This window comes from Lolium rigidum, chromosome 6, assembly GCF_022539505.1.
Source record: "Lolium rigidum isolate FL_2022 chromosome 6, APGP_CSIRO_Lrig_0.1, whole genome shotgun sequence".
In the NCBI taxonomy this organism is placed as follows: domain Eukaryota; kingdom Viridiplantae; phylum Streptophyta; class Magnoliopsida; order Poales; family Poaceae; genus Lolium; species Lolium rigidum.
Window position 1 is genome coordinate 77127960 of NC_061513.1, and position 25828 is coordinate 77153787.

At 45.8% G+C, this 25828-nt stretch overlaps 2 protein-coding genes and 1 non-coding gene across 3 annotated transcripts; all 3 read left to right on the forward strand.

Moving 5' to 3' along the window:
* The first annotated feature begins 20871 nt into the window (after positions 1-20871).
* Positions 20872-24048, forward strand: LOC124665101 (60S ribosomal protein L10a-1-like). Its single transcript, XM_047202502.1, has 6 exons — positions 20872-20959; positions 21055-21084; positions 21875-22094; positions 22407-22572; positions 23438-23643; positions 23746-24048. The coding sequence occupies exons 2-6, from the start codon at positions 21080-21082 to the stop codon at positions 23797-23799; spliced, it is 651 nt and encodes a 216-aa protein (XP_047058458.1). The 5' UTR covers positions 20872-20959; positions 21055-21079; the 3' UTR covers positions 23800-24048.
* On the forward strand, positions 22968-23068 carry LOC124668885. Its single transcript, XR_006991953.1, has one exon. It is a non-coding gene; the product is annotated as a small nucleolar RNA snoR26 (small nucleolar RNA).
* Positions 24049-24681: 633 nt separating the features above from the next.
* LOC124665100 (acidic endochitinase-like) lies at positions 24682-25578 on the forward strand. The gene has a single exon (XM_047202501.1). The coding sequence runs from the start codon at positions 24682-24684 to the stop codon at positions 25576-25578; it is 897 nt and encodes a 298-aa protein (XP_047058457.1).
* Positions 25579-25828: the final 250 nt, after the last annotated feature.

Sequence of the window (25828 nt, forward strand, 5' to 3'; positions counted from 1 at the left end):
TATTTGCGACTTTATTGCTTTTCTTTTTTCATACGTGATGTCCCGAGGGGAAAGTTCTATTCCCCAAAGGGAAACACGACCCGTAGCTTCTGGGTTGTTCAGTATATTTGACAAGGGAGCTTCATTGACCACTATGATCGGATGTGCCGAAAAATAGTGGCGCAATTTTCGTGTTCGTCGTGAACACTCCATATGCTATCTTTTGGTACCGAGGATACCTTTGTTTTGAGGGCGATAAAACTTCGCTAACGAAGTATACCGGCCTCTCGCACGCCGTGGAGTTTTCCTTCTTCTTCCCTTTCAACAACTAGCACCGTGCTCACCACTTGGGGCGTGGCTGCGATATACGAGCGGAGAGGTTCCCTTTCTTTTGGCGCCACCAAAATTGGTGGTGTCGAGATTGTGCGCTTCAAATCCTCGAAAGCTCACTGTCGGCTTCTTCGTTCCACTCGGAATTTATCTCCTTGCTTTATCAAAGCGTAAAATGGTAACGCTTTTTCACCCGAGCCTAGCGACGAATCTGCTCAAAGCTGCGACTCGCCCGATTAGTTGTTGTATTTCTTTCAACTTTGTTGGCTTCCTCATTGTTACGATAGCTTGTATTTTATCGGGATTTGCTTCGATCCCTCTTGCTTGAAACTAGAAACCCCGAAGTTCTCCTGCTGGGACGCCGAAAGAACACTTCGTCGGGTTCGGCTTTGAGGCAGAACTTATCAAGGTTGTCGAAGGTTTCCTTGAGATCCTCGATCAGCGTTGCCCCCTTTTTTATGTTATGACGACATCATCAATGTATACTTGCACGTTCTTCCCGATCTGTGTCGCCAAACACTTCTGCATCATCCTCTGATATGTTGCTCCCGCATTTTTTTAACCAAAGGGCATTGTTTTGTAGCAAAACACGCCGTAAGGTGTAATAAACGCGGTCTTTACTTCATCTTCTTCTTTCAATCTGATCTGGTTATAACCAGAATATGCATCCAGGAAGGAAAGACGTTCACATCCAGCCGTGGAGTCGATAATTTGATCGATCCTCGGGAGGGGAAAGTGATCCTTTGGACAATGTTTATTGAGACACGTAAAGTCGACGCACATGCGAAGGACCTTAGTGTTTTTCTTCGGCACCAGCACGGGATTTGCTACCCATGTGGCTTCTGTGAATATCTCTTTGATAAATCCAGCTTCTTGTAGTCGATTGATTTCTGACAGCATGGCTTTGCGGTTTGGTTCCGAAAAACGCCGCAAAGGTTGTTTGATTGGTCTCGCTATCGGATCCAAGTTTAGGTGGTGCTCGGCAAGTTCCCTGGGTACTCCCGGCATGTCAGGCTGGACACCATGCGAAGATTTTCCGGTTCTCACGGAGGAACTCGACGAGCGCGCTTTCCTATGCGATATCCATGTCGTTTGCGATAGATGTCGTCTTTTTCGGGTCCGTCGGGTGAATCCGCACTTCTTTTGAATTTTTCTCGGTGCTCGAAAGTTGATTCTTTGTTTGGCCTTCCAACGTACGGTAGTACGTCGTAATCGGTCATGCTTTTTGACGCCAAGTACTCAGCTTGCATCCCGAAAGTTTCGACGATCGGTGAAAATCCTTGTCGCATTTATTGGCTAAGGCAAAGCTTCCTTTGACTGTGATTGGTCCCTTTGGCCCGGGCAACCTCCACAACAGGTATGTATAGTGTGGCACCGCCATAAATCTAGCATATGCTCGGTCGTCCCAACGGAGCGTGGTATTGTGACGGAAAATCTACGACTTCAAATTCGAGCTTCTCGATTCTATAATTTTCGCGGGTCCCAAACTCGAACGTCGAGATTGATCTTCCCCAATGGATAACTTGGTTTCTCCGGTGTGATGCCGTGGAACCTTGTGTCCGTTGGTTTCAAGTTTGCTAAGGATATGTTCATCTTCCTCAATGTATCTCGCATACATAAGGTTTAAGCTACTGCCGCCGTCTATGAACACTCGAGAGACATCAAATCCCGCGATAGCTGCCGGCGGAATAAGTGCTGACCGCCTCTGGTCGAGGGACTTGCTGCGGATGATCTCGCTATTGTGAAGCCGATATCTTGTCCCGACCAATTAAGGTACTCAACTTGTTGGTGGAGGCATTTTCTCTACCATAAACACTGTCGTGAGATTACTTTCGAGCTCTATTGGACGGCCTTCCCTTCCGAATCATCGACACCTGCTCCATTGGAGTTAGGATCAACATAAGGTGGTGGTGCGAGTGCTGCCGCTATTCCGAGCTGATGCCGATTGTCGTACGTGATCGCGGGAGGAGGCGGCAAGTGAATCTCGCTTCTAGGTTCTCGAGGATTTCTCGTGCTGCCCGCGCGTTAGCGTTTCTCGCATACCGCAACATTGCACGAAAATTTCGACGGTCTTTACGCAAGTGCCCCGACTGTCTTTTACCGTTCGTTGTCGAGGAAAAAGTGCATACGGCACGGTCCATTCATCATCTCTTCAGGGGACACGAAGGGTCTTGGGAACCTAGGCCCGCTATTTTGCCTGCTGCGTGAATCATCCCTGTTATCACCTCGCTGTTCATTGCTTCTCTCGTAATCATCTCTGTTGCTTCCTCCTGTATTTGTCCGAAAACCTGCCGAAATTTGTCCCGGAGCGTCGTAGTTGCAGTGCTGCCGAGGAAATCTTCGCCTCGATTGATAGTTTCGACCACGGTCCTCCTCCGGCGACCTGTGCCGTTTGTTGTGGACAGCGTCTTCTCCATCTGCCCATTTATTTGCTATCTCCATTAACGCGGATACTGTCTTTGGATTGGTCCTTCCCAAATCCTCGACAAAATCTCCACGCCTGACTCCTGCGACAAACGCATCTATCGCTCTCTCGTCAGATATATTTTCTGCTGAATTTTTGATGATATTCCACCTTTGGATGTACTTTCTCATTGGCTCATCTGGCTTTTGTCGACATGCTCTCAATTCCTCTAACGACGCGGGTTTTTTGCACGTGGATCTGAAGTTCTTGACGAACACATCCTCGAAACTTTCCCAGTTGTCGATGGATCCTGGAGCGAGTTTCTTTATCCAAGATCGTGCGGCTCCACTCAAATGTACCTGGATGCTTTGCATAGTCTGTTGCCCTGGTTCCTCCTGTCGGCTTCACCGTCTCCAGATAGTCGACTAGCCAATCCTCTGGATCTTGGAGGCCGTCGAACTTCTTGAAATTATCGGGTAGCTTGAATCCTGAGGGGACTCGAGTTTTTCGGACTCTCCTCGTGAAGCATGGTAAGCCGCACATATCCTCGTCGTTAAGTTCGGAGATTGCCGATGATCCCTTCGCTTTGCCGCGCTCCGTCGACCCTTGCTTGTGCTGCTTGTGTCTCTTGCTCCACTTGGTCCTTCGAGTGCTGCCGCTCGTTGCTGCTCGCGGGTCGTGGACTATTTTGTCTTGCCGCTCCTTCGGGAGGCGTTGATATAAACGCTGTCCCCATAGCTCCAACTCCTGCTACCGCCATATTGTACAGTGTTTCCCTTGGATCACCTGGAGGTGGTTTAGATGCAAGGATAAAAGCATGTGTCGCCATATACCCAGCCTCTGGTGTCTTAGGGATGATGTTTCCTCTTGTATCTATCGACATGAAGGACATGTCGAGGTTTTGGACCAAGTGTTCTCTTTCTGCTTCGGGTATGTGTTGCAGCCTTGATCTTGCTCTGTTCCGCGCCTCCCGGTGGCTATCACCCGTAGTTCTAGATTGTCGACTTAGATCTGCCCTTCTCCTGCTGGATGCAAGCTGCCTCCTTTCTCCTATTCAACTCAGCTGTCTGTTTTTCCAATTCCCTGGCAGCTCGTGCGAGCCTATATTGATATGCTTGCAATTCTTCTGGTGTGGCTGTGGTAGCCATTGGTTCTGTGCCGTTCATAGCTCTCGCGGCTCTGTCCCACGCTGCTTGTGAAAGTTGAACTCTATCTCGCGGCTCGGCCCGACGTATTTGTTGCCCGGGCCTTGTCGCAGATTGGAGGGATCGACGTATGGATTTCCCAGTATCGTCGAAAGCCTCGAATGTCTCCTCTTGATCTTCAATGGCGTAAATCCGATGATACTTTGTACTCGGATCTACATTGGGTTTGGTGACATCATCGTTGAGATTGATGAAGACCTTGCCCATTGTGATAGATTTGTCGATGAAGTCGTAATCTGTCGACATCGCTTGAGCCATCGCTTATATATGAGTCCGCGAGATGACTCAAACGACATGTCGTTGAAGATCTTGGCGAGTTTCTCTCTTGTTCGCGTGCCGACGTAACGTGTCGCCGAGGTTTCTTCTTCTCCTGACTCGATTGACGATGCATAGCTTGAAAAATCGGAATCGACCACCGACGATCCCGACGAAATCGGAATCTCGACACGATACGATCCTTCCTTCTCGACGCGAAAGTGAAACCTTCCGAACGTCATCTCCATGGGCTCCGCCAGATACGCATATGCATCCAAACGGGAGGGTGGGTGAGGAACAAAATCGACAAGACCAGGCAGCGATCTGTTTACCTCGATCCATTGTGTTGCTTGCAGTTGATGATGTCGAAGATCTTGAACGTGCCATCGAGATCAGATCCTTACGCCTCTAATTCCCACAGACGGCGCCAATTGACAAGGTATCAACTCGTCAATGCCTATGGATTGTAGGCTAGGGTTTAGTTAGAAGTAGAGGGCAAGTAGATCTCGAAGGTTTCATGTAACATCCCAAGTTTCAATAAAATGAACAAGAGAGAGAGTTCAAGAATCCAAAAATCAGGGTTAACAAAAACTTTTCTCACCATATAGGTTTATGCATATAGATCACCTTATTAATTATTTTGAGTGTGCACTTGCCATGATGTTTGCTTATGTGTTCTCTCTCACTCTAAAACCCTAGCAATGATCACTTGATCACCCAAAGTCAAATAAAAAGAAAATAGAAAAGAAATAATAAAAACCCAACTTCACACACCCATAAGGCTTAGGCCATTTTTACAAATCTTTGTTATAGACCTTTTTGGTTTGCACCATTGGGTGTAAATGGATACCAAACATATATTAACAACTTTGGAAACCCTCAAACACTTTTCAAATCAAATTTGAAGCAATTTTGAGCTCACATGTGATTATGGTCACATGAGCCATTTTTAGTCTGATGCTCACTTTGAGCCCCTGGTTTTCTTCTTTCCACTTCTAAACTTTGTCAAACCTTTTCACCTCATCCAAGACAACATCAAGCACTACAACTTTGCCCAAAACCATCACCCCAAATTCATCACCAATTTCAAATAGGAAGCAAGCAAAGTTGGAACTTTCTCACAAAAACAAGATCATATGCAAAATGTGATTTTGCATATCAATTCCATTTTGACCACCACCACCACCAAAATGCTCCATTTAATATTTGTTTTCAACCCACCAAAAAGATTTTCAAAATTCAAAAATATGTTTCTTGCGGGCATTCTGTCGAACACATTGCAGGCAGGGTAAAAATTTGAGCCCATACTTCATTTTCTACCTTGGACTTGGTCCAACCTTGCTCTCTCTGCACCACGGAGTCTCCCTCTCACCTCACCACATCAACCTCACCACTTGCCTGGGCATGGTTTGAATTAAACAACCCAAACCATGCCATGCCGTGGCATGGCATGCCACTTCATGCCATCTCCTCCCTCGGTCATTTCCAACGTGCCACACCGTGTCAAATCTCTCCCTCTCACTCCCCCGATGCTGCCCGGCCCACTGCCCCGACGAAGCCGGGCACCGGAGACGTCGGCACACGCGCGCCCGGTGGCGCCCGAACACGTCCATGCCGCGCCGGGAGCGCGCACGGCGCCGACCACCGGACGCCCAGAGCATGACGACGCCCCGCTCCCTTGCGTCACCTCCGCCCTCACGCTCACCGCCAGTAGACGCACCACGGCGCCCTGCATCGCCTGGACACGCGCACGAGGCCGCGGGAACGCCGTGGACGACGACCGCGTCCACGACCATCCGCCACTGTACCCCACGGACGCGTGACGCACTCCACTGTGCTTGACCACCGAACGCTGTTCGGAGCTCGCCGTGACGTTCCCTGAGCCTGCCTAGACACGACCATGCCCTCGCCCACACCGTTGATCGACGGGAGCGCGCCAGAGCCACCGTCACCATGACCGTCCGCCCTGGCTCGGAGCCGCTATAAAAGGAGCACGCCGCGCCCCAAATTGAGCACGCCAATCGCCTCCACACATCCTCAGAACTCCCCCTGCCACCTCAATTTCATAAGTACGCCGCCGGAGACCGCCAATCGCAAGATCGACGCCGCCGCCCGTACACGGAGGCCGCCGGAGCAGGAGGTCGCCATTGGAGACGCCGGCTGCTTCCATCTCGCTTCACCGTCGTCGACAACGTTGCTGTGCACCTCGCCCTCGACCGCCGGAGCTCCGACGAGCTCGCCGACCCCCTGCCGCCGTCGCGGTGAGTTCCCCCTCTCGCCGGAGACGAAGGCCATCCTCGATCGTCCGATCCAACTCTAATCCTACGGTCCACCTCCCCCGTACCGTTTCGGTGTTTAAAACACACTGACGTGTGGTCCCCACACTTGTCAGGGCGGCCCGCTTGCGCTGGACGCGATCTTGGGCCGGCCCAAGTTCTTTTCCGCGCAAGCCCACCTATTTGAATTCAAATTTGGAAATTTTGATAAAATATACATTCTGATGCAAACTTTGAAATTCAATTGTGACAAATCTACTCAGCCAAATTTTGCAAACTTTATATTTTTAGAAACCTTATGAAATTATCTACACCTTGCCACTGGATAGAACCCTAGATCCTTTGTAGAATTAAAGTGACAAAATAAACAAGGCGGGGACTTTTACGCCTTATAATAATTCTTAAAAATCAACCATAAATGCTTTTCAGTTAATTCCACCTCCAATAATTCACTTTTCACTTATACTAATTGTTTCTACAAAAATATGCCATGCTTTCTTTGGATGATCATGGTTTAGTTGATTTAAATGCCTTATGGCTATTTTCTAGTCAAAGATATTATCCAAAACTATTAAGAAATCTTATGTGGGAGTTTTCCCTCATTTAAATCTTGTCACCACCAATTCCAAATGAAGTGGAGACTCTGGTTATTTAGGTCCCATAGGAATTGTTGGTGATATTAAATCTTTGTTATGCTAGAATTAAATGGTATGAGGTGCTCACCTCATTTAAATCTTTTTCTCCAAATGCTAAGTGTGAAGAGGTTGACTTGGGTCAACCTAGGTCACATATTATGCATAAGAGAAATTAAATCTTAATAAGATAATGAGAGGAAATTATTTCTCTAAATAATTCAAAGTAACCTTTAAGTTTAGTATGAGAGGAAATTATTTTTCTTAAATACTAAGAAAAACACATCCACCAACTTATTAGCCAAATGTGATGCTAGTTTAGGTGTGTGAACCATGTTTGTGCATAGTTTAGTAGATTAGTTTGGTGTGATGATTGTGTACTCCGTATTCGTATTTTAGACGCTAGTACCGAGGAGTACCAGGGAGGAGGAGGAGGTCTACTTCCGGGAAGAAGAAGACCACTTTGACCAGTTTCCCAACCAAGGCAAGATAATACTCTTGCAAAGTGCAAAGCTCACCATGAGCAAGGCATTACCCCATTTACTTTATGCTTATGATCCTATTTTCCCAGTTTTACTTTACAAGCTTTATTTACTCTTGTTTTATCAAAGTACTTCTTGAGTTATGAATTACTAGATTAGTATGGAGTTAGTACAAGAGTATCAAACTTAGCCTAGAAGCAAAGCAAATACTTAGCACCCCTCACACATAGTGGCTAGTGCTAAATTTAAATTGACTACTCTAGATGGGAACAAGGTGTTGATGAAATAATGATGGTGAAAACCTTGGAATGATTAGTCATTTCCATTGAAAGATTTTGAAGGTGAATATGACACTGAAGTTGACTTGGGGACTTTGGCTAAAAACTGATGATCGATTGGATGCGATACCATTCCAATATTGAGTACCCCCACAATACCTGATTATGGGTAGGGCTTAGCTGGAAATTTACGTGTCTTAGTATGGGTTCCCTCTGAACACACATCATAGGGGTTATGCTTGAGGCTGCCTCCGTGGTTGAGAAATGATGTGAATTGAAGGTGAATTGTACGGCCAAGCCCTGTGCAGTTCCCGGGTTAACAGTTGGTTTTCACCGGGAGGCCAAGCTCATGGGGAGAGGTGCCTATACTAGGGTGTGTAAGTGAAAGGTTAACGGTTGATGATCCGCGTGCGAGTTACGATTATTCAGGGTTTTATCACTGACGGATGAAATCAAATGTTGTGGCACAAGTGTGCGACCTCTGCAGAGTGTAGAACTATTCGAATAGCCGCGTCCGCGGATATGGACAATTGGAAAGGCCATTACTGTTTCCGTCATCGAAATTTATATCTTTGTGACTGGTGTTTTTGAACTTGAACTTGAAAGGTGACTTTGACTTTGAATCACAACCGAGTTGTGGGAATGACACTAATGTTCCCACTTGAGTTAGTTAGCACTTGGGGAGTTGTTTACAAAAGTGTTTTAGAAATAAAATTGGCTTTATGCAAATAAACTTAGAGCTTAGAACAAGTATGTCAATGCTAGTACTTACTTTAGTGTTAGATTGCGAGTACATAAAGTACTCACGGCTTTGTCCCTGGCTATTCAAATGGCCGAATATGAAGCCGAGCAGCAGTACGAGGAGGACGATCAGCAGGACGTCTACCACAACTAGGAGCTTCTAACGTCAAGCGTTGGCCTGTGGACTAGAGAGTCCTTGTATCTTACGCTTCCGCTATGAACTTGTGTTTGTTCGTTGATCATTAGATCAACTATTCGTGTAATATGGATCATGTGATTCCAAGTTGTAAGACATTATGGTTTGTAATGGATGATGACTGTGATACTTAACTATTATGCCTCGCAACAACAATTTCCTGGGATTGCGATGTATGACATAATAGGCATCCGGACTTAAAAATCCGGGTGTTGACATTTCAGCCGAAAAGTACTCGACGATTATGAAAATTAGGGTTTGCAGATAATGATTCGATGATCTCCTCGTCCCTCGACTCCCCCTTTATATAGGAGGTGGAGCCGAGGGATTCGTGCTATACAAGTTACAGAGTCCGGGACGGTTTCTAACTCATCCCGCCAGATTACAGATAACACTTCCTATTACAACTCTTGACTTTCCTTGATATATCTTGGGCTCCCGAATCTTCTTATTCTTCGGGTAGTGGGCCTTCAGTAAACCCCGGGTACTATCTTCGTCAAGCCCATTTGGGATGCCTATGTCAGGGATGCCTTGGGCATCCCCAAGCTTAGACGCTTGAGTCTTCTTAGAATATGCAGGGGTGAACCACCGGGGCATCCCCAAGCTTAGAGCTTTCACTCTCCTTAATCATGTTGCATCATACTCCTCTCTTGATCCTTGAAAACTTCCTCCACACCAAACTCGAAACAACTCATTAGAGGGTTAGTGCACAATAAAAATTAACATATTCAGAGGTGACACAATCATTCTTAACACTTCTGGACATTGCATAAAGCTACTGGACATTAACGGATCAAAGAAATTCATCCAACATAGCAAAAGAGGCAATGCGAAATAAAAGGCAGAATCTGTCAAAACAGAACATTTCGTATTGACGAATTTTAAAATGGCACCAGACTTGCTCAAATGAAAATGCCCAAATTGAATGAAAGTTGCGTACATATCTGAGGATCATGCACGTAAATTGGCTTAATTTTCTGAGCTACCTACAGGGAGGTAGACCCAGATTCGTGACAACAAAGAAATCTGGAACTGCGCAGTAATCCAAATCTAGTACTTACTTTTCTATCAAAGACTTTACTTGGCACAACAAAACACTAAACTAAGATAAGGAGAGGTTGCTACAGTAGTAAACAACTTGCAAGACACAAATATAAAACAAAGTACTGTAGCAAAATAACACATGGGTTATCTCCCAAGAAGTTCTTTCTTTATAGCCATTAAGATGGGCTCAGCAGTTTTAATGATGCACTCATAAGAAATAGTAGTTGAAGCGAACAAGAGCATCAAGAGGCAAATATAAAACACATTTAAGTCTAACATGCTTCCTATGCATAGGAATCTTGTAAATAAACAAGTTCATGAAGAGCAAAGTAACAAGCATAGGAAGATAAAACAAGTATAGCTTGAAAATTTTAAGCATATAGAGAGGTATTTTAGTAACATGAAAATTTCTACAACCATATTTTCCTCTCTCATAATAACTTTCAGTAGCATCATGAGCAAACTCAACAATATAACTATCACATAAAGCATTCTTATCATGAGTCTCATGCATAAAATTATTACTCTCCACATAAGCATAATCAATTTTATTAGTTGTAGTGGGAGCAAATTCAAAAAAGTAGCTATCAAATATAGGAGGCATATTATAATCATAATCAAATTTACTCTCCATAGTAGGTGGCACCAAAAGACCACTATCATTATAATCATCATAAATAGGAGGCAAAGTATCATCAAAGAAAATTTTCTCCTCAATGCTTGGGGGACTAAAAAGATCATGAAAACCAGCTTCCCCAAGCTTAGAATTTTCCATATTATTATCAACAATGGTGTTCAAAGCGTTCATACTAATATTACTACCAGCATGCAAATAAGATTCCATAGGTTTTTTAATTTTCGCATCAAACAATCCATGTTTTAAATCAGGAAATAGAATAAGAAGCTCATTCTTGTCCATTATGCCAAACTAGTGTAAACAAGAAACAAAAAGATGCAATTGCAGGATCTAAAGGAAATAGCTTCGAGTACTTACAATGCGCCGGAAAATAGCTTGGTAGCCGAGGTCCGGAGTGTGAGTACCTTTTACCTTTCCTCCCCGGCAACGGCGCCAGAAAATAGCTTGATGTCTACTTCCCCTCCTTTTCCTGTAGACAGTGTTGGGCCTCCAAGAGCAGAGGTTTGTAGAACAGCAGCAAGTTTTCCCTTAAGTGGATCACCCAAGGTTTATCGAACTCAGGTAGGAAGAGGTCAAAGATATCCCTCTCATGCAACCCTGCAACCACAAAGCAAGAAGTCTCTTGTGTCCCCAACACACCAAATAGGTGCACTAGTTCGGCGAAGAGATAGTGAAATACGGGTGGTATGAATAAGTAGCAACGGTACCGAGAAAATAGCTTGCGGGCGTGTAGTTGATGGTGGTAGTATTGCAGCGAGTAGTAACACGATAGAAACAGATAAACAAGCAGCGATAGCGATATTTAGGAACAAGGCCTAGGGATTACACTTTCACTAGTGGACACTCTCAACATTGATCACATAACAGAATAGATAAATGCATACTCTACACTCTTGTTGGATGATAAACGCATTGCGTAGGATTACACGAACCCTCAATGCCGGAGTTAACAAGCTCCACAATTTGTTCATATTTAAGTAACCTTATAGTGTAAGATAGATCAAAAGACTAAACCAAGTACTAACATAGCATGCACACTTGTCACCTTCATGCATATGTAGGAGGAATAGATCACATCAATATTATCATAGCAATAGTTAACTTCGCAATCTACAAGAGATCATGATCATAGCATAAACCAAGTACTAACACGGTGCACACACTTTGTCACCTTTACACACGTGCAGGAGGAATAAAACTACTTTAATAACATTGCTAGAGTAGCACATAGATAGTAGTGATACAAAACTCATATGAATCTCAATCATGTAAAGCAGCTCATGAGATTATTGTATTGACGTACATGGGAGAGAGATGAACCACATAGCTACCGGTACGGCCCCGAGCCTCGATGGAGAACTACTCCCTCCTCATGGGAGCGACGAGCGGTGATGAAGATGGCGATGGAGATGGCAGCGGTGTCGATGGAGAAGCCTTCGGGGGCACTTCCCCGCTCCGGCGGCATGCCGGAACGGGAGACTCCTGTCCCCCGGATCTTGGCCTCGCGATGGCGGCGGCTCCGGAAGGTTTCGTGGTTTTCGTCGAACGTATCGGGGTTTTCGATCCGGGGGCTTTAAATAGGCGAAGAGGCGGCGCGGGAGGGTCGAAGGGGTGACGACACCATAGGGCGGCGCGCCCGGGGCTCGGGCCGCGCCGGCCTATGGTGCAGGGGCCCGATGCCCCCCTGCGGTCCTTCCCGGGTGTTCGGATGCTTCCGGTGAAAATAGGAACTTGGGCGTTGATTTCGTCCGATTCGAGAATATTTCGTTACTAGGATTTCGAAACCAAAAACAGCAGAAAACGGAAGCTGGCACTTCGGCATCTTGTTAATAGGTTAGTTCCAGAAAATGCACGAATATGACATAAAGTGTGCATAAAACATGTAGATAACATCAATAATGTGGCATGGAACATAAGAAATTATCGATACGTCGGAGACGTATCAGGCTGCAATAGCTCGACTGCTCGCGTGGTGGCCGCATACTCCTTCGTGTACGTCTTTCAGAATTATCATTCCTTCTTCGGGTGTGACGCACCGTTGTAACACACCCGAGATACTGCGTTTGTACAACTCCCCTTTGACCACCGTGAAAGTTTTGGATCGCCTAATAACTCGCCTTGCTTCAACTGGATCGTCGGGTATTGTTTTTCTCAGGATGTATGATATGTACGCCTGCATCCACGGGATTTGCACCATCAATACTAGATCTTGTTCCTCTTCTTCTTCTTCCAATGCTTCTTTCGCAGCCCCCGAGGGTTTCTCGCTTTTCTCCTTCTTTGTTAATTTCTTCGGCTTTGTGGATCTTTCTGTTATCTCTTCCCAGAACACACCTGGGGGAATTGCGAGGCACTGCGACCCGATGTTTGCGAGAACATCGGCTTCGTCATTGCTCAACCTGCTGATATGGTTTACCTCGCATCCATCAAACAGTTTCTCCAGCTCATTGTACATCTCTTTGTACGCCACCATGCTATCATTGACCGCATCGCATTGGTTCATGACTTGCTGAGCTACCAATTGTGAGTCGCCGAATATCTTTAGTCGAGTTGCGCCGCAGGCTTTCGCCATCTTCATCCCATGTATAAGGGCTTCATATTACGCTTCATTATTAGATGCGTTTGGGAACGTCATCCGCGGGACGTATTTCAATTTGTCGCCTTCGGGTGATATGAGTATTACCCCTGCTCCAGCTCCTTCTAACCTTTTGGACCCGTCGAAGTTCATAGTCCGGGTTCTCGATAAATCCGGAGGTCTCGTGTTTTGCAACTCCATCCACTCTGCGATGAAGTCCGGTAGAATTTGTGACTTTATTGCCTTTCTTTTTTCATACGTGATGTCCCGAGGAGAAAGTTCTATTCCCCAAAGGGAGACACGGCCTGTAGCTTCTGGATTATTGAATATGTTGGATAAAGGCGCCTCATTCACCACTATTATCGGATGCGCCGAAAAATAGTGACGCAATTTTCTTGCGGTTGTGAATACTCCATATGCTAGCTTTTGGTACTGTGGGTATCTCTGTTTTGAAGGCGATAATACTTCGCTGATAAAATATACTGGCCTCTGCACTCCATGGAGTTTTCCTTCTTCTTCTCTTTCGACAACTAGTGCCGTGCTGACCACCTGAGGTGTAGCCGCAATATATAACAGGAGCGGTTCTTTCTCTTTTGGCGCTACTAGAATTGGTGGTGTCGAAATTTTCCGCTTGAGGTCCTCGAAGGCCCTATCCGCATCTTCGTTCCATTGGAACTTCTCTCCTTGTTTGATTAAGGCGTAGAATGGTAGCGCCTTTTCTCCCAGCCTGGCGACGAATCTGCTTAAAGCTGCGACTCGCCCAGTTAGCTGCTGTATTTCCTTCAACTTTGTTGGCCTCCTCATTGTTACGATAGCTTGGATTTTTTCAGGATTTGCTTCAATCCCCCTCGCTGAAACTAGGAACCCGAGAAGTTCTCCTCGGGGACGCCGAAAGAACATTTCGTCGGGTTCAACTTGAGACAAAATTTGTCGAGGTTGTCGAAAGTTTCCTTCAAGTCCTCGATTAATGTTGCCCCCTTTTTTGATGTGATGACGACGTCGTCGATGTACACTTGTACATTTTTCCCAATCTGTGTTGCTAGGCACTTCTGCATCATCCGTTGATATGTTGCTCCCGCATTTTTCAACCCGAAGGGCATTGTTTTGTAACAAAATACGCCGTACGGTGTGATGAACGCTGTTTTAGCTTCGTCGTCTTCTTTTAATATGATCTGATTGTAACCAGAATATGCGTCCAAGAAGGAAAGACGTTCACATCCTGCTGTGGAGTCGATAATCTGATCGATCCTTGGGAGGAGAAAGTGATCCTTTGGATAATGTTTATTGAGGCACGTAAAGTCGACACACATGCGAAGGACTTTCATGTTTTTCTTCGGCACCATCACTTGGTTAGCTGCCCAAGTGGCCTCAGTAGATATCTCTTTGATGAAACCAGCTTCTCTAAGTCGATCAATTTCTGACAGCATGGCTTTGTGGTTTGGTTCCGAAAAACGCCGCAAAGGTTGCTTGATTGGTCTCGCGATAGGATCCAAGTTTAGGTGGTGCTCGGCAAGTTCCCTAGGTACTCCTGGCATGTCAGCTGGACACCATGCGAAGATTTTCCAGTGCTCACGGAGGAACTCGACGAGCGCGCTTTCCTATGCGAGGTCCATGTTTGTTGCGATGGATGTTGTTTTCTTTGGATCTGTCGGGTGAATCTGCACTTCCTTAGAATCTTTTGCTGTATTGAAAGTTGATTCCTTGTTGGGCCTCCCTACATCTGGCAGCACATCATAATCAGTCATGAGCCTTGACGCTGCGTACTCGCACTCGCATCCCGAAAGTTTACTGCTAGTCGATGAAAATCTTTGTCGCATTTATCGGCTAGCGCGAAGCTTCCTTTGACTGTGATCGGTCCCTTGGGTCCAGGTAACCTCCAAAGCAAGTACGTGTAATGTGGTACCGCCATAAACCTGGCATATGCTGGTCGCCCCAACAGAGCGTGATACTGCGACGGGAAATCCACAACTTCGAATTCCAGCCTCTCTATCCTGTAGTTTTCCCGGGTCCCAAACTGAACGTCGAGATTGATCTTCCCCAGTGGGTAACTTGGCTTCTCTGGTGTGATGCCGTGGAAACGTGTGTCGGTTGGTTTCAAATTTGCGAGGGAAATATTCATCTTCCTTAGCGTATCTGCGTACATAAGGTTTAGACTGCTGCCGCCATCTATGAATACTCGAGATACATCGAATCCCGCAATTACTGCTGGTAAGATCAGTGATGACTGCCCTGGTCGAGGAACTTGCTGTGGATGATCAGCTATTGTGAAGCCAATATCTTGCCCTGACCAGTTAAGGTACTCGACTGTTGGTGGTGGCATCTTTTCTGCCATTAACACCTGTCGCGAGATTACTTTCCGAGCTCTATTGGATGGCCTCGCCTTTCTGAATCATCGAGACCGCTCCGTTAGAGTTAGGATCGACGTAGGGCGGTGGAGCAGGTGCTGCCGCTATTCTGAGATGATGTCGATTTTCGTCTGTAACCGCGGGAGGAGGTGGCAAGTGAATCTCACTCCTAGGTCCTTGAGGATTTCTGTGAGCTGGCTGAGCATTTGCGTGTCCTGCCCACCTTAACATTGCCTGGAAATTTCGGCAGTCCTTTTGCAAGTGTCCTGACTGTCTTTTTCCATTGCTATCGAGAAAGAAATGCATCTGACACGGCCCGTTCATCATCTCTTCGGGAGACACAAAAGGTCTCTGGAACCTTGGCCCGCTATTTTGCCTGTTATCTCTATTGTCGCCTTGCTTGTGCATTACTTCTCCGGTAGTCATATCTCTTGTTTCCTCCATTGTTTCCCCGAAAGCCAGCCGATATTTGGCCAGGTGCATCGTAACTTGAAAATTGACGGGGGAATAGACGTCTATTTTGAAAATTTCGACAGCGATCTTCCTCTGGGGACCTATGTCGTTTGTTATGTACCGCATCTTCGCCATCTGCCCATCTGTTTGCTATCTCCATTAAAGACGATCTTGTTCTTGGGTTTGTCCTCCCCAAGTCCTCCACGAAATCTCCTCGTCGAACTCCTGCAACAAATGCATCTATCGCTCTTTCGTCGGATATATTTTCTACGCCAAGTTTTTGATGATGTTCCACCTTTGAATGTACTTCCTCATTGATTCATCATGCTTTTGTCGACATGACCTCAACTCCTCTAGTGTCGCAGGTTTCTTGCAGGTTGACCGGAAATTCTTGATAAACACGTCCTCGAAACTTTCCCAGCTGTCAATGGAACACGGGGAAGCTTTTTATCCATGATACGGCGGCTCCGCTCGGATGTATCTGGATGCTACGCATGGCTGTTGCTCTGGTCCCGCCTATCAATTTCTTGTCTCGAGGTAATCTACAAGCCAATCCTCGGGGTCTTGCAAGCCATCGAATTTCTTGAAACTATCGGGTAGCTTGAATCCTGATGGAACTCGAGTTTTTCGGACCCGTCATGTGAAACATGGAAGTCCACACATGTCCTCTTCAGCAAGGTCTGGTGAATGCCGACGTTCCCTTCTTTCTTGTCGCGCTCTATCGACTCTGGCCTGAGTTGCTGTATCCCTGGCTCCACTTGCTCTTGGTGGATCTTGCACTGCTACGGTAGGTCTCGGACTATTTTGCCTTGCAGTTCCTTCGGGAGGTGTGGCTGTGAACGCTGCTCCCATGGCTCCACATCCTGCCATGGCCATGTTGTACAACGCTTCTCTTGGATCTCCGGGAGGTGGTCTGGACGCTAAGATGAAAGCTTGTGTCGCCATATACCCTGCTTCCGGTGTTTTTGGGATAATATTCCCCCTCGTGTCGATTGACATAAAAGACATGTCGAGGTTTTGGATTAGAGTCTCTCTTTCAGCTTCCGGTATATTTTGCAGTCGAGATCTTGCTCTCCTCCGAGCTTCTCTGTGACTATCTCCCGAAGTTTCGAGTGTCGACTTAATTCCGCTCGTCGCACGCTTGATGCGGAAGCTGCCTCCCTTCTTCCGTTCAAAGCGGTCATCTGTTTTTCCAACTCTCTTCCGGCTCGGGCAAGTCTATATTGATAAGCTTGCGGTTCTTCGACCGTAGCGGTTGTCTCCATTGGTTCGAGCCATCCAAAGCTTTCGCAGCTCTATCCCGGGCTGCTTGTGGAAGTTGAACTCTAGCACGCGGTGTGGGCCCGACATATTTAGTGCCCAAACCTCTCCTTAGATCTGAGGGATCGACATAGGGGTTCCCAAATCGTCGAAAGCCTCTGATGTTTCCTCTTGATCGCGACTTGCTTCTCCAATGGCGTAGACTTGGTGATATTTTGGAGTTTTCACTTTGCTTGGTTTGGTGACACCATCATAGAGATTGGTGAAGACCTTCCCAATAGAGATGGATTTGTCGATGAAGTCGAAGCTATCGGTGTCGCTCGAATCATCGCTTATATAGGAGTCCGCCGATGACTCGAAGGACATGTCGCTGGAGATTTTGGCGAGTCTTTCACTTGCCCTGCTGCCGATGAAGCGTGGCGACGAAATCTCCTTGTCGCTTGACTCGACGGATGATACTGAGTTTGAGAAATCAAGACCATCCGCCGATAATCCCGACGAGATCGGAACTTCGAGACGATACGATCCTTCTTTCTCGACGTGGAAGTGGAATTTTCCAAACGTCATCTTCATGGGCTCCTCCAGATACGCATATGCATCCAAACGGGAGGGCGGGTGAGGAATAAAATCAACGAGACCGGTTTTGATCCGTTTACCTCTGTCCATGATGTTGCTTGCTCTGCGATGAAGTCGACGGTCTTGAACGTGCCATCGAGATCGGCTCCTTGTCGCCTCTAGATCCCACAGACGGCGCCAATTGACAAGGTATTAACTTTTCAATGCCTACGGATTGTAGACTAGGGTTTAGTTGGATGTAGAGGGCAAGTAGATCTCGAAGGTTTCAGCCGAAAAGTACTCGACGAATATGAAAACTAGGGTTTGAGAAAACAATGACTCGATCCTTTCTGTGTCCCTCGACTCCCCCTTATATAGGAGGCGGAGCCGAGGATTCGTATTGTACAAGTTACTGAGTCCGGGAAGGTTTCTAACTCCTCCCGCAAGATTACAAATAATGCTTCCTATTACAACTCTAGCTTTCCTTAACAATATCTTGGGCTTCCGAATCTTCTTATTCTTCGGGTAATGGGCTTTCAGTAAACCCCGGGTACCATCATCGGCAGACCCATTGGGGATGCCTATGTCAACCGGAGCAAAGCATTAACACTCCGTGAACACATGTGATCCTCATATCACCGCCTTCCCCTCCGGTTGTCCCAATTCTTGTCACTTTGGGGGCTCGGGTTCCAGACAACGATACGTGTATACAACTTGCAGGTAAGATCATAAAGCAATGAATATCATCATGAATTGATAACATGTTCATATCTGAGATCATGGCACTCGGGCCCTAGTGACAAGCATTAAGCATAACAAGTTGCAACAATATCATAAAAGTACCAATTACGGACACTAGGCACTATGCCCTAACAATCTTATGCTATTACATGACCAATCTCATCCAATCCCTACCATCCCCTTCGGCCTACGGCGGGGGAATTACTCACACATGGATGGGGGAAGCATGGCTGGTCGATGGAGAGGCGTCGGTGGTGATGATGGCGATGATCTCCTCCAATTCCCCGTCCGGCGGAGTGCCGGAACGGAGTTTCGGTCCCGAGACGGAGTTTCGCGACGGTGGCGGCGTCTTGGATGGTTTACGGCGACTTCGACTTCTCGTCTCGCGTTTTTAGATCGAAACCCTTAAGTAATCCGGAGGGGGCGTCGGAGGCTGGCCGAGGGGCCACACGGTAGGGCGGCGCGCCCCCTCCGAGCCGCGCCGGCCTAGTGTGTGGGGGCCCTGGGCCTCCCCAGGCCTGCCCTTACGGCTCAGTGAATCTTCGAAAAAATAAGCCCTTCGACATAAATTCGGGGATTTTCACGAAAGTTGAATTTACGCACAAAAACGAGACACCAGGGCAATTCTGCTGAAAACAGCGTTAGTCCGTGTTAGTTGTATCCAAAATACACAAATTAGAGGCAAAACAATAGCAAAAGTGTTCGGGAAAGTGGATACGTTTTAGACGTATCAATATCTTAGCTGGACTCTGAGTTGGAGCAAGCATAATAGTACTATTATGAATATATATACTGCACAAACACATAGGTACTGATGTTCCATCTGCTTTCAGTTTCGTGAGATGATGTACGATTAAGAAAACACTTGTGCAATAGTTGTGGCACTTAGAGCCATGCTATTATGGTGCTTCACCTTCCCTTTATATGTTCGTATCTATTTTTTATACACTGTCTTTGCAGTGAACTTTTTAATCACATGCAGCTGTTTTTCTGTCGTGCGATCTTTTCAGTTCAAGAGCTCTTACCAGACCAATATCTTTCTACGTTGGATATTGTCTACTGATAGTATGTGAAGATAGTGAGGATTGCTACCGGCGCATGGCCGTTTGTGCTGGTTAACGAATGAGCACGGATGGGACGCTGCTTTCAGTCAATAGAAAATCCGTGTTGCCCGAGACCAAGCTCAAGGATGGGGATAGAGTTGATGTGAGGTTTTCTCTGCATATTAACCGGGGTAATTTATCAGGTTGGCTACTGCCTCCTGAGTTTGTACATAATGAGACCATACGGTAGTAATTTGTGATGCAAATATAAGTTTTCATGCAATAAATTCAAATTTGAATTAGATACTTATGCCTCCGCCTTCTCAGTTTGTACATAGTGTTATTGCCTGCAGGATAATGCTATTGGACATTCTCTAAATTTACATAGAATTTGCATGTGAATTCCAGCAGTCTTGCTTTTTCTGTTTCCTTTGTGTCAAGGACGGAGTTGTTACAACCCTAAAGCCCATCTATAGCTCAAAATTGTGAACCAAACTTTTCGTCCTCTTGCTTGTAATAAGTACAAACAAAAGTAAATCTTATAGTTTAGATTTTGCCATTTGCGTGATAGCGCAACGGGTCATCTAGTGAAGTATAAGGGGGACAATCTTAGTATGAGGGAGATAAAATTAGCTAAAATCACACAAATAAGAAGCTGTCATGGCTTATGTTCAAAGGAAAATCATGAGCATGGGGGGGGGCGCGGCCCCATGGTCCCCCTTGTCTCCGTCCCTGGTAATGGGTATGAACAAAACTTATATATGTTGATGGGTAGAGGTATATATATATGAGTGAATGATAAGATCACAGAGATGGGTAACGGTATAGGGTGGCTCTGCCCATATCCATGACCTGCAGTTGCCACCCTAGCCGATCTAAAGGAAAGAGTCGCCTGAAAAATGAAGGAAAAAAGAAAGTGGAAATTCACTTCCGCTCTTGAGTGCATATGCTCCCTCCACCCAAAAAACATATTTCTGATTGTCAAAAAATTCCAATAAAAAATTTCGCATGTACATCTCGACAATCTATGTGCGTTCGCGCAGTTTCACAAAAAATTGCTATTTTTTGTGGTCGATGTAAAAAAGATAAAACAAGTCTCACAAAAAGCCTTATTTTTAGCATTAAATTTTATCTTTTTACGTAGCCCAAACGACAAGTTGTTTTTTCATGCAAAGATTTTGTACGCACTTAACATTTGAAAATGTACACATGAATTTTTCGTTTGAATTTTTTTGATATTTTAAAATATATCAAAGTTACTGTTCAAACTAAAGGGATCATACGCACCCAGAGCCAAAATATCGCTCCCGAAAGAAAGGACTTATATTATTAAAGAAAAATCAGAAGAAAGACAGAAAGAAACACGAGGCCCAGCAACAGTATGTGGGTTGAAATCACATTAAAGCCCAGAGCCCATCTCTTCTTTCCCCTCCGCGACTGTTCTAGGGTTTTAGGCTCCGGGGCACCGTATAAAATCAGGCTCTAGGGTTTCCACTCCGGCGCGCCGCCTCCTCTCCCCTGCCTCGTAGCGGTGAGCAACCTCCTCCTCCTCAATCTTCTCTTCGTACTTGACGCGGTTGTTCCTTCGGCCTCACACTGTCTTCTTCTTCCTCGCCGTCTGCCCAGGAACAGCGCTTCCACCGCCGGCGCCATGAGGTACGGATAAGCTTCTCATTGGATCCAATCAGTAGTTGCGTGCTGCTTTGGGGCGATGTTTTCCGTCTGTTAATTTTGCGATGATACAACATCGGATACTCGTCAATTTACGTTGCGTTGCTTCGATTGTTCTGTGCCCCGTTTAGGAATTGCAGCGTCGTGATTAGCTACGGTCGAATCTATCTTAAGTACATATCGTGTTGTATGCTTGAAATCTTTTGTTGTTGTATAGCTCGAAGGCGTGGCTTTCCTATTTGCTTGCCTGAGTAAGCTCTGATGCGTTCTGTAGATCTACACTAGACTTCATATGTGTCTTCCCATATTTTTAGGCTGTTGGTAGGTACATTACATTGATGGGTATCGAATTAGAACCTGGAATTTTGTAGGGTTGCATGCTGTTTAGAGAATTATTTATATATTTGTAACAAATTATCTATATTGGAAGGGCAAAATGTAGTTGAAATCTGTTGTTCAAATATTTAATACGGTAGGCATTAGTATGGCCCTATTTTCTTTGAGGTCTGCTGTATCTTTGTTCCCATGCTTTAACCGAAATGTTAAATTGTGGCGAATATGATATTTTGTCCAACCTGTTCTGTGGCATAGCAACTTTGGTGTTAAATAACTGAACTATGACCAAACTCTTAGTTATTACTTTTGATCCTGGTAGAGTTCAACTCGTGTTTCTAGAAAAACGAGCTTACATGTTCCAGTGATGGCTTAACATATGTTACCTAACCTCATTTACCATGCTCTATCATCCTAGTAACTGGGTTCCTGCATATTTCAGTAAGTTGCAGAGCGACTCCCTGAGGGAGGCAATCACAGCTATTACCAATGGAAGTCGTGAGAAGAACCGCAAGTTCGTTGAAACCATTGAGCTGCAGATCGGACTGAAGAACTATGACCCACAAAAGGATAAGCGTTTCAGTGGTTCTGTTAAGCTTCCTCACATCCCTCGCCCAAAGATGAGGGTCTGCATGCTTGGTGATGCCCAGCACGTTGAAGAGGTAAATGCTCTTGTGCTGAAAAGTGAAAACAGAACGTAATCTCTTGTTATTCGTATCACATGAGGGGCCAAGAGATCTGATCATAAATTGTTGTTTAGTGAATTATTTATTCTCATGAGTCTTTATCATTCAAAATCCAGAACATGTACACAAAGATTCCGCTTCTACATATAATCCCCGTTTCTAATGTTTCATTGTAACATTTAGTTTAATCCTTGGCATGCAAGTTTTCATTTTATGGTATTTGCATTTCTCCCCTTTGTGTGTCCACTGATTTCTGTTGAACTCACTTGTTACCAATGTTATACACAGGCAGGGAAAATGGGCCTAGACTATATGGATGTGGAATCCCTCAAGAAGATGAACAAAAACAAGAAGCTAGTCAAGAAGCTTGCAAAGAAGTACCATGCTTTTCTTGCATCTGAGGCCATCATTAAGCAGATTCCTAGACTTCTTGGACCTGGTCTTAACAAGGCAGGCAAGTATTTCTTCTTTGTTCAACATGCTGTCTTTTGATTGACCTTTGGTGTGGTGGCAGTTCCTTGCCTTTGAACTTTTAATATTTGCAGTTGTTAACTGCTAAATAAGCACACAGGTACTTTAGTAGTGGTTTCTTGAGTACTTGCATCATATTTAATTTTGTAATTCTGTAGGTAGTAGCATTTTGTTCCGTTTTAGTCATAAGCGCATGTCAACGCATGCTGTGCGCTAGGGGAGGACTTTGTTGTTGTTTTGATGTTTTTCTTAACTGGGATATCATGACACAATAGATGTTGCTTCCTTGTTCCATGCTTTTTCATTATCCTATTTTAGTAACACAATGTAGCATCTCTTTCTGTGCCTTAACTTTCCATCCAATGTTCTCATTTTGTGGAAGCATCTGTGATGTGCATCCTCTATATTTTCAACCTTGCATTTCTGAGTTTTTCACTTATCGGTGAAGACAACATTGGGGAATATATTCCGAGATGCTTTTTTTTTCTTGTTTCATACTGATCTGTGAACTCTCATGTGAAAATATTTAGAATCATCAATATATGGAAATATGTTGGGCTCTGTGGGCCTCAGGGTCTGAAAATCCATAAGCTTCCTACCAGATGTCTAGCTCTTTGTAAAGCACTTGCTAGTTTTGAATATTCTTGCTACTGTAGGAACCTTTTCTTCTCAGCTTTACTAATTTTGAAGATGAGGATGATTTACATGTTGACCAGCATCTTTTGCATCGTACCATTCTTTGGTTAAATGATCCACATTATGTAATGATGCATTTCTGCTGTACTAGCGACTGAACTTCAGTTCCACACTTTTGCCTGCTTGTGTTCTTACATGATAATCAACCGCAGGAAAATTCCCAACTCTGGTCTCTCATCAGGAGTCCCTCGAAGGCAAGGTTAATGAGACCAAGGCTACAGTGAAGTTCCAGCTGAAAAAGGTGCTCTGCATGGGTGTTGCTGTTGGCCACTTGGGCATGGACGAGAAGCAAATCTTCCAGAACGTGCAGATGAGCGTGAATTTCCTTGTTTCTCTGTTGAAGAAGAATTGGCAAAACGTATGTAGTTTATCCTCCCAAACCTGTACATGATTCATTTTTGTGATCTTTGGCCATCAATTATGTTATGCATGACTATTGACTAATATGAACTTCTTGCAGGTGAGGTGCTTGTACCTGAAGAGCACAATGGGAAAGCGGGAACGGTTGTTCTAGACCTCTCATCTTTAGGCTTCTAGGGATATTCAGGTGTTTGGGAACTTTGAGTACCAATTTTTCGTGAGGCAAGTGACAGTTGAATGGTCCGAATTATTGCGTCTTGTACTGAGATGGTCTGTTCTCTCCTGTGGAACTTCATGATATTCTATCCATTGAGATTGCTCTCAAGAGTCTCTCTGATGTTACTCTTGTGCTTGTGCCTAACTATTTCCTCTTTGGAATCTCTGCCAATGCTGTGAGGGTTTATTCTTGTGCTTGTACCTTGCTATTTCCTCTTTGGAATCTCTGACCAGGCTGTGAGATCGATGCTTTACTACATAAAGATAGTATTATTTAACCATGTCGTTCATTGGTTGTTCGCCTAAGAAGAATCTTGGTGTATCCGTTGTTGCGCCGCCTGGAGCTTTTTGTACCATCCCTGCCATCTCCCTGCCATCTCTTTCGAGTTTACCTAGGCGTTTACTCAGTCGTCCTTCATTATCTGGCTGTAATAACAATTTACCTGCACTGCGAGCCGTCGCTAACAGCGTGCTAACGATTCCTTGATCTCATCATCTGGCTGTGATAACAATTTACCTGCACTGCGAGCCGTCGCTAACAGCGTGCTAACGATTCCCTGATCTCATTTATGACATCAGGTGCAGTCGTATATTCGTTTTCTATGGTGTAGATTCGATAGATAATGTGCAGTTTTTGTCGTATGTATGGTTAGTGAGCTTTCACCATTCGAACTACTACGTCAGTCCTGGTTTCAGTTCTCATAAAATTGCTGATTAGCCACTGTCACGGAATCTACTATAAAAACTCACGGTTCGCCATAGCCATTATTACAACTCAAAACACAAAGCCCTTCACTGCCATCGCGTCTCGAACCCAGACATGGCAAGTCGAGCTCTAACCCCTTACCAGCTCATCGCGTCTCTAACCATGGCGCTCCTTGCGACGTGCCATGCCGGTAGCATCGCCGTCTACTGGGGCCAGAACAACGAGGTGTCGTTGCCCGAGACGTGCGCGTCGGGAAACTACGAGTTCGTCATCATCGCTTTCCTCTCCAAGTTCGGCAACGGCCAGAGGCCGCAAATGGACCTTGCTGGCCACTGCGACCCTTCGTCGGGTGGCTGCGAAAGCATAAGCAATGACATCAGGTCTTGCCAGCGCCGCGGCGTCAAGGTTCTTCTCTCCATCGGCGGCGCCGATGGAAGCTACGGTCTCTCGTCCCCGGACGATGCACGACAGGTCGCCATATACCTCTGGAACAACTTCCTCGGCGGCACGTCGTCGTCCCGGCCCCTCGGCGACGCCGTGCTCGACGGCATCGATTTCGACATCGAGTACGGTGGCGACAAGTTCTGGAACGATCTCGCTAGAGACATCAAGAGGTTGGGCAACAGCTTGGACAGCCGCAAGCGCGTGCTGCTGAGCGCGGCGCCGCAGTGCCCGTTCCCTGATGAGTGGGACGGCAGCGCGATTGCTACGGGGCTGTTCGACTACGTGTGGGTGCAGTTCTACGATAACCCGGAGTGTGAATTCAAAGCAGACGCCGAAGCATTCATGGACGCATGGAGGAGATGGGTATCGGTGCCGGCTGGGAAGGTCTTCCTAGGACTGCCGGCCTCCAAGGACGCGGCGAACAACGGGTTCATCCCCGCCGGCGAGCTCACGTCGCGCGTGCTGCCGCTCATCAAGGGTTCGCCCAAGTACGGCGGTGTCATGCTGTGGTCCAAGTTCTACGACGACCGCACGGGCTACAGCTCCGCCATCAAGAGCCATGTCTGAGCAAGTCGGTATGGTGTGTTGGACGAGCACGGTAAATCGCAAGACATTGGCGTGTCTCACACTTCTTGTCTCAAAATTTGAAACAAGTGCAATGCTAGGTTCTTCCGCAACACATGTACTTCCCTATGTCCTCCTCGACAAGAACAGGAAAAAAGGGAAGCTTCAAGTCACCGCGGGTGCTAAAAACTTAGAGTGAAATTTACCGATTGTATCTCTATCGTTTTCACGATTCTCTTGAATTGTTGAACAA

Coding starts and splice junctions, on each gene's coding strand:
- LOC124665101 (XM_047202502.1), top strand. Junction 22,095..22,406: donor ATGCCCAGCACGTTGAAGAG/GTAAATGCTCTT, acceptor TGTTATACACAG/GCAGGGAAAATGGGCCTAGA. Junction 22,573..23,437: donor ACCTGGTCTTAACAAGGCAG/GCAAGTATTTCT, acceptor AATCAACCGCAG/GAAAATTCCCAACTCTGGTC.
- LOC124665100 (XM_047202501.1), top strand. CDS start 24,682: ATGGCAAGTCGAGCTCTAACCCCTTACCAGCTCATCGCGTCTCTAACC.